The sequence below is a fragment of the Leopardus geoffroyi genome, chromosome D2 (genome assembly GCF_018350155.1).
Source record: "Leopardus geoffroyi isolate Oge1 chromosome D2, O.geoffroyi_Oge1_pat1.0, whole genome shotgun sequence".
NCBI classification, from domain to species: domain Eukaryota; kingdom Metazoa; phylum Chordata; class Mammalia; order Carnivora; family Felidae; genus Leopardus; species Leopardus geoffroyi.
Window position 1 is genome coordinate 78,411,883 of NC_059334.1, and position 12,850 is coordinate 78,424,732.

The 12,850-nt window shown below is 39.7% G+C and overlaps 1 protein-coding gene across 9 annotated transcripts in view; it reads right to left on the minus strand.

Moving 5' to 3' along the window:
- The window catches only part of ATE1 (arginyltransferase 1), a 154,014-nt gene that overhangs the window by 123,948 nt on the left and 17,216 nt on the right, over nt 1–12,850 (minus strand). For 7 of the 9 annotated variants that reach the window (XR_006701841.1, XM_045439729.1, XM_045439725.1 and 4 more), the window contains one exon: nt 11,892–12,020. The exons of the other annotated variants lie outside the window; for them this stretch is intronic. Coding sequence is in view for 6 of the 7 variants with exons in the window: in XM_045439729.1 (XP_045295685.1) it covers nt 11,892–12,020 (129 nt within the window). In the remaining variant the exon portion in view is untranslated. The remainder of the gene's footprint in view (nt 1–11,891; nt 12,021–12,850) is intronic. 9 annotated transcript variants of the gene reach the window in all.

Sequence of the window (12,850 nt, forward strand, 5' to 3'; positions counted from 1 at the left end):
TTGGAACTATCGACATAAACTCAGGCTACCCAATTCTTCTTGGTCTCTAAATTCAATCTCCATTAAAAGGAACCACAGCTTCTTGGAAGAATGGCCGGCAGTTTCAAAGACTGGGTTGGGAAATGTGTAAGATGACACTGGGGTATCTTTCTGTTCTAGAAAGCAGGAAGGCTCTCAACACTAAAAGGAGCCTATCAAAAGGACAGAGGCGATATCCTGATGGGAGTGTGCCCTGAGCAAACTTGGGACAGGTTTAGCATCAAAAAGAATAATGACTGTGATTATAAAGTACTGAATAAAAAAATATCCAGGAGTTCTGCAGTGATTAAAAAAAAAAAAAAAAAGAGGGAGAGAAACTAATTTGTCACCATCTCCTTTCTCTAAAATTTGTACTAAGGTGAAAGCATTCAGCATTTACCTTGCTTTCTTAGGAGAAACTACAGGTTAACCTCGGTGGATTAGGAAAATCTCCCCCAGCCTTTTTAACAAAGAATGGCTACTAATACACGTATTAATAAAGAAAAAGGAAAACTATTCTACCAAAAAGAAAAGAAAATCCCTATTCTACAAACAGTGAAATGATTGATCCAAAGATCATCGAAGGACATTAACACCATTACATGAAAGGCTGTTGAGAAAAAAGTATTTATTCATCTGTGCTGAAATACCTCTCTACAGATTACTTGCTCGTCTACAACAAAGAAATCTGGAGGTCGCCACCTTAACACGGTGTTCCAAAGCAGCAGCATCAACTCCCAGACAACCCACCGTTATGCATCTTCTGCCATAAAATGATGTATGCAAAATCACCTAATGAAGTACATATGCCAAAACTGTTTAACCTGAACCTAATCAAGATTTAGACTTAATTTTCAGTCTACAGGAAACTGGGGCCACAAAGGAATAAGTTAAATTAGACCAAGAAGAAAGATTCAGATAAATACAGAACATGGGGCATTACGTAAGACAACTGGCCTGGACTTGTCATGTACCACTGTAGTAATGAACAAAACTGGCGCCCTAATTTAAGCACAACAGTATGATTCTCCGCTAAAAGGAACTGGAGTTCCTTGGAAAAAAGGCAGATTCCAAATCTGGAAGGAAAAAATACAATATTGGTCTGGAACGTCTTGTTGTGCCAGACAAAAAGGAAACTCTTGACTAACGGGATCATAACAAAAGGTCACAGGAGCTTAAGGGGAATCCTAGTGGCCCAATTTGGGACAATTTAAACACTAAAAAATGATAGCAAAGAATTATAATATTCCAAAAAAATTTTAAATCCATAAGCCCACAGTGATGTCATAAGGAAAAAAGATGGTGGGTGGGGTGAATGGAGAATTAATATTCCTCTTTACAGTGAATATGCTGTTTCAAGGTCATAAATGTGGAAGAAAGTAATACAATTTGATAAATCACCATTCTGCAGCCTGTCCTACCTTCCTATAACTGATTCAGGCAAGGAATAACAAAGGACATTAAAACGACTGGCTGATACACTGTTGGGAAAGAGGTTATTCAAAATATCTAAAAAACATCACCCCACAGATTACTTTAGGGTATAAGGTGCACTGCAATGGAAAGATCTAATTACAAAGGTGAAAACGGCTCTCGGCAATAAAGAGATCTGATGGCTTTCATCCAACCAAGCGAGCAGACCTAGCATCACAAATAAGGGACAACCTGACATTGTGTGCCACCAGGTGTAATGCTGCAGAGCAAAAACACCAGCACAACCTCGAGAGAAAACCGGCGATACCCGAAAGCTGAACATCTGCAGAGCCTAGGACAACGGCTGCTCTGTTCCGGGTATACACCCAACAGAAGCATGCCCCTGTTCACGAGAAGACACGTACAAGGATGTCCATGTGCAGCACTATTCACGGTAGCTCCAATCCGGGAACTAGTCAAATTCCCATCAACAGCAGAAATGGTAAACCACGGTATATTCACAAGGAGAACACTATCCAATGAGCCTGGACATCCTATGACACACAGTAACACAGATGAATCGCACCAACAAAATGCTGAGCAAAAGAAACCACGAGCGAAAGACTACACGTGTAGGACTCTACTTACATAAAGCACAAAACAGGAAAAAATGAATGAGAGGTCTTACAAATCAAGAGTGTATCGGTAGTAACAGCAAAAGGGGGAAAGGAAACTTAGGAGGGGCTGCGAGTAGTCAATTTCTTGATCGGAGAATTGTTACACAAATAAGTTCAATTCACAAAAATTCATCTATCTGAACACTTACATGCGTTTTTTTTCCATTCTATGTTATTCCCCAATAAACAGGTTTTTTTCAAGTACACATCACTTACACCTAAAAACCCTTAAACTGAATCTAATCACTAGAAAACACTCAAATCCTGAATATAGGACATTCTATAGACAGCCTAAGATCTTTAAAAATGTCAGTCATAAGAAAGACAAAAAACAAAAAAGACTAAAGAAATAACAGCCACTTTATAAACATAGTGTAGACACAACAGTTCATGAAATGCATGAACCTTGACTGGATCCTGTATTTAAAAAAAGAAGCTATAAAAGGTATTTTTGGCATAACTGGGAACATTAAACATAGATTGTGATATTACAAAATTTAGGAATGATAAATATTACAGTTATGTAGGAGAATATACTTATTCTCAGCAGGAGCATGTTTAGTATTTCCAGGTGAAGTGTTATCGTAGCCACAGCTTATGCTCAAACAGTTCAGGTGAAAAAGGAGAAGAAGAAAGATAAAGCAAATCTGACAAAGTTATTAACCGTGAGCCCTGGTGCACAGTGTGAGTGTTCACTGCAATCTCTCAACTGTTCTGTTCATAAATTTCACAATTTGAAAGTAAAAAGTTGGGAAAAAAACCCAGCAATATCACCAAAAATATTTAAAAGACAGCTGTCCTGGAATAAAAAATAGAATACAAAAATAATATAAAAACCTAGCTTGGATGCTTAGGTTTAAAAAAATGGGAAAATGTAAATGAATACAGGACCAGATATTAGACGGCATTTGTAAATAAATCATTGTTAATTTTCCCACGTGTGACAATGATGTTGCATTTTGAACAAGAGCATCTTATTTTTCAGAGATGCATGCTAAAGAACCTAGGAGTAAAACGTCATGGAACACAATGGAAGTTAAAATGATTCTCACACACACAAGAGAAGAAGCAAACATGGAAAAAATAACTGTTGTTGAATCCAGGTGATGAGTATACAAGCGGTTGGTATACCATTCTTCCAATTTTCCTTTCTGTTTGAAAGTCCGTAATAAAATTTAAAATTTAGTCAATGCCTCAGAAATGTGAAGAGACCACTGGCACTAAGAGTACAGTCTGTTTTTCAAATAGTTTAGAAGAGTTGACATCAATTTTAATTATTCTAAGGAACCAGTGGCACTTAATAAATACTATTAGATAATGGTAGTTTCTATAATACGATATCAATAGAATTCCAGCTAAGATCCCATGTTTATATGATTTGGAATTAGTGGTATTCTGACAAACAATGATTCATAAATGCTGGTTTCATATCGTACTATACAAAAGATAGGTCACAAAATACACCCATTTTATTTTATATATGTTATATTATTTTCGGAAAATCTGGTATCTACCTCAGTGATTGAAAACAGGAATGGAAGCAAAGCCTTCTGGAAGAATTCATCAAGTCCTCTACAATCTCGCTATCTACAATTACGTGCTACTTCTCTAACGATGTTTCTAAAGAGAGCTGACTTGCTCTTCTATATATCAAAGCAATCTATATCTATTTAACTTCTCATCAAATCTCTGAAAAAACACAATCTACTTTTCTGGGGTGCTGAAATGATTATTTTACGGTTACTGATAAGAGTTAAAATGGATTTTATGTGCTGATATGGTTGATTGAGGTCTCCTAGTAGGCTTTTATTTACTTTAATGCTTTACAACCATAAGAGCAAAAAAACGTATTTTCTTGAACACAAGTAAATTAGTTTCACCTATTATATTAACAAAACCACGCCACAGTGAGCTGCTGCATAGAGGCCCTAAAACAAGTCAGGAGAACACTTAAACTTTTCAGAGAACTTTTTTGGCTTCTCTTCCTGCATCCCAGCACAGGAACACTGGCCAGGCAATCATGCAGAAAACTGTAGTCGTGTACAAGGGGGAATTACTTCTGCGCTCTAGAATGAGTGAAACGGGTTCCTTCAAAATGAAACGCCACTCTTGGCTTTTTTGGGAAGCAAAGTATTATGTCCAGATCAGTTTCTCGAGACAGCCAACCTACTGACAGGGTGAGCTTACTCTCTATCCATAAGCGAGGGTTTTGCCAAGTGAGGTAAGAATTTCTAGGATGAAAACAGTCTGCAGCAGGGACCCTCTCCTTACATGGAACCATCTTCAAGGCAGTTCACAGGCTTGAAATTCCCTACTAATTTTCTCCAAATTTAATTATCTTACCTAGAGGAGACCAGAGATACTGCTCCTGACCACCACCCTGCTTCTAAACAGGGGTGTCATTCAAAGAGAAAGGACCGTTTTCGCCCCCAACTCCAGAGCAGTGGAGCAATGAGGCCACGGGAATGAGGCCACCAATTCTCAAGGGAAATAACTATATTTGGAACAGTGCATGGGAAAGTTCAAGCCTAAGGGCGCTCGTAAAAGTTGAGGTTCTGGTGATAAGCAAGTAAGAGGGCGCTAGTAATTTCATGAGGGCAACAAGCTAAACCACAAGCTCAGATGATATATCACAGAGAAACAGGAAGAGACTGCTAAGAAGGGCCCTTTTGGGGTCGGAGCAAACTGTAAAAGACTGGCCTCAAAAACTGCCCCAGCAAAGGGGCCCAGATTTCACTGAAGCAGACAAGGAAGCAACATTTGCCCTGGGACACTGCTGCAAAACCACACCGCAATCAGCCAGCAATTAGTGAGCCTAAGAGCTGGGTGTGATACCAAAAGACACAAAACATCAAAGACCTGGGTGAGAGATGAAACAGAACACTGGGAAGACCACTGGCATCCCAGCGTGACTGCACTGCTCAAGGCTGAGCCCCCTAGGGAGTGACATCAGAGACTTCTCATATTTTATATAAATGCGTATTATTTCTCCTCCTAATGATTTTAAACCAACTGTATAAAAGCATAATTATATTAGAACTATGACATAAAGGAAAGTAATAGGTTTGACAACAACATCATAAAGAAGGTGGATGGGAACAAAACTGTAATATAGTAAGGAAATTATACTAGATGGTAACTCAAATCCACTCCTACATATATTCCAAAGTGAAATGAGTATGCCCGCATAAAACCTGTACATGAATGTACACAGAATTTTTCACAAAAGCCAAAAAATGAAAACCACCCAAAAGTCCATCGATGGATAGGAAAACAAAACTGTGGTATATCCATACAATGAAATATTATTCAGCCATAAAAAATGAAGTGCTGATACATGCTACAACATGGACAAACCCTGAAAACATTATGCCTGTCAACAAGAGACCGCATACCGTATAATTCCATTTACATGAAATGTCCAGATTAGGTAACTACAGAGATAGAAAGTGGGAGAGTCGTTGCCTAGAGCTGGGGCATTCAGGAAAAAATGAGGAGTGACTGTTGATGGATATGCGGTTTCTTTTCGGGATGAAGAAATGTTCTGGTGTTAGTGATGATGGTTGCATAACTATAAACATGCTAAAAATCGCTGAATCATATGCTTTAAATGGGCAAATTATATTATATGGTATGTGAATTATATCTCAGTAAAGCTGTTATTTAAAAAAAAAAAAAAAAAGCACAGTGCAGGGGGGCACCTGGGTAGCTCAGTTGGTTACATGTCCAACTCTTGATTTTGGCTCAGGTCACGATTGCATGGTTCGTGAGACAGAGCCCTGCATCAGGCTCTGCACTGACAGCATAAGGCCTGCTTGGGATTCTCTCTCTCCTGCTCTCTCTGCCCCTCCCCAGCTTGCTCGCCAGCTCTCTCTCTCTCTCTCTCCCTCTATCAAACAGGTAAACTTTAAAAAGGAAAAAAAAGGCAAAAAAAAAAAAAACTTTTAAAAAAGTACAGTACAAAGTCTTGACTTGCAACATATTATTTCATGTTATTCCTTAGAAACTATATTCAGAGAGATAACAGACAGTTCAGCTCATAAGAAAAAAAATACCATTTCATAGGTCTCTGAAAACTGCATGAATTCAGTTAGATGTCAGATAAATAAAATGCTATGGGTGATCTCAAGGTCAAAGGATTCATCAAACCCAATACAGTATTAATCAAACCATGTTTACTTGTGAAATCAAAAAGTACTATACCGTCAAAGACATTTTCACCAGTATAAACTTGCTGTAAGCATGTGACCTATAAGATAGATTGTGAAGGCAAAACTATCTGGCCATAATAAAGAAATCCATTACATATTTCTATTTAAACACAGGTCAAATCACATACCCAGAGTTCAGACTACTAATGGCAGTGAATGTAAATTAAAAATGTATAAAAACTGCATACAAAAGGAAATACAGATCTAAATGACTCAAATTAAAATGTACTATAAAAGGATTTTAATTAATTGCCATGTTCATCTTTCTTTAAAAAAATTTTTTTTTCAACGTTTTTATTTATTTTTGGGACAGAGAGAGACAGAGCATGAACGGGGGAGGGGCAGAGAGAGAGGGAGACACAGAATCGGAAACAGGCTCCAGGCTCTGAGCCATCAGCCCAGAGCCCGACGTGGGGCTCGAACTCCCAGACCGCGAGATCGTGACCTGGCTGAAGTCGGACGCTTAACCGACTGCGCCACCCAGGCGCCCCTGTTCATCTTTCTTAAATATATGACTTTCAAATTATGGGTTACTACCCTATAACATGCATCACTTATATTATACATTAGAGCTATCCCGTAACATATAACAAAATTGAGAAAGCATAATCTACCACTCAAAAAATACAAAGCCTTTTTCTAAAAGCCTGGATCACACTTTAAGTCTAAACACAGAACACCACCTTGGAGTCTCTCCGGATGGTAAGTGCCAGATGCTCATTTCTGATTAGTATCTTGCCACAGTTAGTTGCTTCTCAAACTCACCCTGGAACTCATTTTCTGTCCCAAAGCGCACAAATTCTTCTTCCTCTTGTATTTCTGATCTCAGATAAGGTCACCACGATCTACCCAATCATGCAAGCCGGAAACCTGAAAGATCAATCTGGACTTGTCCCTCTCCTCCACTTCCAACTCCCAAACATCCTTCAAGTCAAACACCAAATCCTCATCAGGTCTCCCTCCGAAGGGTCTACTGTACCCGCACCGTCCGCTTCCTACCAGTGCATATTTCAAGCCCGGCATACCTCGCTGGCTCTGTCTCGAGTCTCACCACTCTGGAAGAAAACCTCCTGCACAAGCCTGCCACCAAAGGGACCTTCAGTACCAGACAGGATTTTGGAACGTCCAACATTATTTTGGGAAACATTCCTTCACTCTCTTTTAAACATGTGTTCAAATAAGGACCCTCCTCCATCTCAGCTCTTGGGTACAGTGTGCACGTGATCCCACACATGACCACGGTTCTCCATCCCCCAGTCACAGTGACTGATCCCGGGATAAGGACGCATCTCAAGTTGGGCCAATGAGCACCTTCCTCAGGACTTCTTACTGAAATAAGTTAAAACATGCACGCTTTTGCTGCGATCACTCGCTGTGAGAACAACATACCTTAAACTGGCAGTATTCATCTCTGCCACCATGTGCCTGAGAGTCAACCCTTAAAAAGAAAGGGAGCCGGGAGACCACAAGCAGGAGACACTGATGGTATTTTCCCAAAACTTTTTTGTTTCATATGCAAATACAGTAAAATTTTGGACGGCGAGGAACTTGTTCTGCGAGTGTTCCGCAAGACAAGCAAACATTTCTAATAAATTTTAACTTGATAAATGAGTAATGTCTTGCAATACAAGTAGTACGTGACGCTGAATGTCACAAGATCACAACTGAGCCAACGGTTCTTCTCTTTCTCACTGTGGGATTGTGGGTGATCGTCTCCCCTGCTCAGAGCTCGGGTCTCAGGCCGCGGTGTTTGGCAGAAATCAGTGATTTTTCAGAACACTGGAAGCTACTCACAACTGGCATTAGTGTATTTTTTGTCACTTCAAAGCACCTATGGACAGTCTTTCCATACAAGAGTATGCTCACAAATGCTTTGCTTCATTCTAGGTCAGGCTGCCTTCAGACACAGACCCTTTCCTCTGCTGCCTTATCGCCAGTTACATTAAGTACAGTATATGACAAGAGTTTATTAATACCGTGCTGTGATTAACATCCACACGAGCGTCTACAACAGCCCCCATGCAGAAAAAGATTCCACTGAACCAACCGATAGCAGTGATTCGTTGGTGGCAGTGAAAGTCGTCCTACACAATAACCCTCCTCTCTTGTCTCCCTCACACCAGCCACAAAGGTTTTCAAAGGTAAGTGCAGCTTCATTTGTTCATTTTTCTTTGTATTTTGTATTTTATTATTTTGTTTTCTATTACAGTATTGTAATCATTTTTGTAGGAATGCTTTTGGGTTGTAGAACAAATCACCTGAGTTTCCATTATTTCTCATGGGGAAATTCACTTTCATACACAAATGCTTTAGATTACAAGCATGTTTCCGGAACAAATTATGCTTGCAAACTAAGGTTTTACTGTAAATCTTTTCTTAAAAAAAAAAAAAAATCAATTCGACTTTGGTTTTTGTTGCCTATCAAGTCTTACCACATTTCTCAACAATGAAATGGAATTCTCTAGCTCCACTATACCTGTGCGTGTACTGGTATGTTGTAAAAACATGCATACAGAGATATGTGTATACACACACACATACACACACCATATATACAGAAAGATCACACACACAGATAACACATATATATTTGCTTACATTTTCAAAAAGTATCAATAGAAGAAAGCAAAATTAGTTCTAAGATAAACAACACAGTTTCAGGGGGTGCCTGGGTGTCTCAGTCAGTTAAGCATTCAACTTTGGCTCAAGTCATCATCTCATAGTTTGTGGGTTCGAGCCCCTCATCGGGGTCTGTGCTAGCAGTGCAGAGCCTGCATGGGATTCTCTTACTCCTTCTCTTTCTGTCCTTCTTCCCACTTGCATGGCAGTGCACACTCTCTCAAAATAAATAAACTTAAAAAAAAGAATAAAAATATATATTTATAAAAATGCTATTAAAAACAAGAGGTTGTTTTCAATTAAAAGATGTTACAAGAATATCAACCAAATGTGATGTATAGATCTTACATGGATCCTGAGCCAAACAAACCAACTATAAAGACACTTTTGAGACAACTAAAGAACAGTGAACCTCCACTGGGCATTAGATGATCTGACTACTAATTCTGTTGGGTGATGATGGCATTATGTTATGTATTTTTACGTATGTATTGTTATGTATTTTTTAAAGCTTGTAACTTTTAATCTAGAGATTTCCCTCCTTTTTTTTAAGTTTATTTATTTTGAGAGAGAGAGAGAGAGAGAGAGAGAGAGAGAGAAAGAGAAAATCCCAAGCAGGCTCCACGCTGCCAGCACAGAGCCCAATGCAGGGCTTGAACCCATGAACTTCAAGACCATGACTTGAGCTGAAATCAAGAGTTGGACGCTCAAACAACTGAGCTACCCAGGCATCCCACTCCCTCTTTTTCTTAAACATTGTCTATTATGTATCTGTCTCATAGAAGTGCCCAGGTGTCATTTTAAATAATCCTTTATCCCTCATTTTTTTGTGAACTGGTTATTACAATTAGAAACTTGTAATTCAAGGGGCTCCTGGGTGGCTCAGTCAGTTAAGCGTCTGACTTTGGCTCAGGTCATGATCTCATAGTTTGTGAGTTCAAGCCCCGCATCAGGCTCTGTGCTGACAGCTCAGAGCCTGGAGCCTGCTTCTGATTCTGTGTCTCCTTATCTCTCTGCTCCTCCCCTATTCTCTCTCTCTCTCTCTCAAAAATAAATAAACATTAAAAAATTAAAAAAAAAAAGAAGCCTGTAATTCAGGATAAATATCTTTAGCAAGAATATTCCATAGGTGGCACTTTATATTTCTTATATATAGTTCTGTTGCCGAGAACACCCTTCTCCCTTTTGTCCTGAAAAACATTTACTATCTTTTAAGACTTGGCTCAGATGTCACCTCCTTCAGAAAAACCTCTTTACCCTCCAGTCCCCACTAAGCCGGCTTTCTCTACTAATCCAATAGCTAACCCTAATGGCACTGGACCTGCTTACCCACCTGTTGCCCCAATCAGGCTGTGAACGCCTTTAACAACGGACTAGTCTGCAGAACTGGACTCCATAGAGACCTAAAGCCTAAATGGGTGAAGTTCCAGGAAAGTAATCTTCACCAAGTAAACACATCGGATCACGTCCTTGTGTTATGGCCCATCCATCTGTACCTGGTAAGCAAGCAGGCACAAAGCCAGGGTCTCCAAGGTAATAGGAAGGAATAATGTTCAGAAAGAATAAGACGCCCTGGGAATATCAAAGGGAGTGTCCTGGCACCTGGCAGATTTCCTTACTGTTTGTAAACACAATTGGGGCGCTTGGGTGGCGCAGTCGGTTAAGCGTCCGACTTCAGCCAGGTCACGATCTCGTGGTCCGTGAGTTCGAGCCCCGCGTCAGGCTCTGGGCTGATGGCTCAGAGCCTGGAGCCTGTTTCCGATTCTGTGTCTCCCTCTCTCTCTGCCCCTCCCCCGTTCATGCTTTGTCTCTCTCTGTCCCAAAAATAAATAAACGTTGAAAAAAAAAAAAAATTTAAACACAATCATATGCAGCTACAGGTCTCAACAGGGAACTTACAGAAGCGCTGCTCTAACCGGAAGGTGCATACAAATCACCTGGAGACCTGATTCAAAATGCAGATTCTAGGGGCGCCTGGGTGACTCAGTCGGTTAAGCGTCCGACTTCGGCTCAGGTCATGATCTCGTGGTCTGTGGGTTCGAGCCCCGCATCGGGCTCTGTGCTGACAGCTCAGAGCCTGGAGCCTGTTTCAGATTCTGTGTCTCCTTCTTTCTCTGACCCTCCCCTGTTCATGCTCTCTCTCCCTCTGTCTCAAAAATAAATAAATGTTAAAAAAAAAATGCAGATTCTAATTCAGCAGGGCTGCAGGGAGACCCCAGATTCTGCATTCCAGGTGGATTCTGTTGGTTTGCAGACCACTCTTCAACTAGGTAAGGTTCTAAGAGACCTGGCAGTCAGCCCTCTCACAGGGAAATTACAGCATTAACTCCTATCTTACTAATCCTCTCTTTTAAGCTAAAACAGTCTGTGTCATTAAAAAGCAAATGAAAAAAAAAATCAAAATTTAATTCTTCCACATCTGTTGGCATCTTTCTTCTAATATATCCACTCCTCTTTGACAATTATGCGATTTCTCATTCATCTAAATCTCTCCAGCCTGGAAACTATAAGCCCTCAATAAATGCTTTAAATGATGTTCCATATAATCTCAACATATTTCGCTGTTTTCCACTGGCTTGTTTACATAGGTTTGTTCACTGGCCCATCTTTCCCATTTGATTATCAACTCCTCAAAGGCACAGACTCTCCCCTTTGTGCCATGGCACACAGTCTGTCACCTAACCAGCACTCAGTGATGTTTGCTGACTTAGCCAGATGACTGGGAACACGTTACATCAGGTTCTTAGAGACAACACTGAGTAAGAACCTATCCTCCTGCCTGGGGGACTTACATACTCACAGATAGAACCTGTTTTCACGGAAGTTTAGTGACATACACTGAAAAGGATGATCGGCTCTACTTAACAAATAAGAAAACAGCAAAACAAAGTTCGATGTTATGCTTCTTCAGACAGCCTCATCAAGATAGGAAAAAACGTTTAACGAAAGGTACCTCAGTCTTCCCACACTCATCGGGCGGGTCCTGGTGTATGGCCATTTGATACTTGACATATAGAGAAAATGACCGGCTGAAGGACGACTTGAACTCTGGGTCCTCAAAGGAGACAGGTACTAACCTCACCTTCAGAGCAAGGAAGATACAAGCAAATGCTATTGAAACATCTCTACCTGATGATATGCTTCTGAAGGTGAGGCTAGAGTAAGATCTCCGCAAATCCACTTCCAAAGCTCAGCACTGTTACTTTTCATGAAATGAATGAACCCTGGAGCGTGCTGATTGGCACAGAGCCTCAAGCACTAACTTTATACTAACACTTAGGAAATTTTTAACTCATATGGACCAGGACAAATTTTTTTTTTTTTTTTTTTTTTTTTTTACTTTTTCATTCTTTCCACCTGTTGTGGTTCTCTGCATAGAGTCACAATGTTGCTCATAACGGTCACTACTTTTGTCTCCTCTATTTGTATTAAGTGTTTTAAGATTCTTCCCCTTCCAGATTTTTCTTGGGTAATTTGATTTATAAAATGATAAGCATATGTGAACTTCTATTAAAATATTCTATTATCTCAAAAAAAATTCTACTATCTTACTTTTCTAATTCCACTCTGTCCTGTATGGGTAGTACATCAATAAAGAATAATTTAGCTGTTATGAACTCTGTTTATACGTGACTTTTACGTGCAGATAAAGCATTTTAACCGTGTTGTTCAAAGTATGCCTATCATAAAAATTAGAGTTCTATTTATCACTAACTTTTAGATAAATACATCTAGACATCGTTACTTCAAATAAAGATAACTCATTTTACGTGTTACTTTCCACTTTGAAATTACACATGACGGGCACTCAACACGTGCTAGGTAAAATTTGCACTTTCAGAATGTCCATTAATCCACAGTCCTATCATATTGCAGATATGCTGCAAATTGAATACAAATAAAATGTACCAC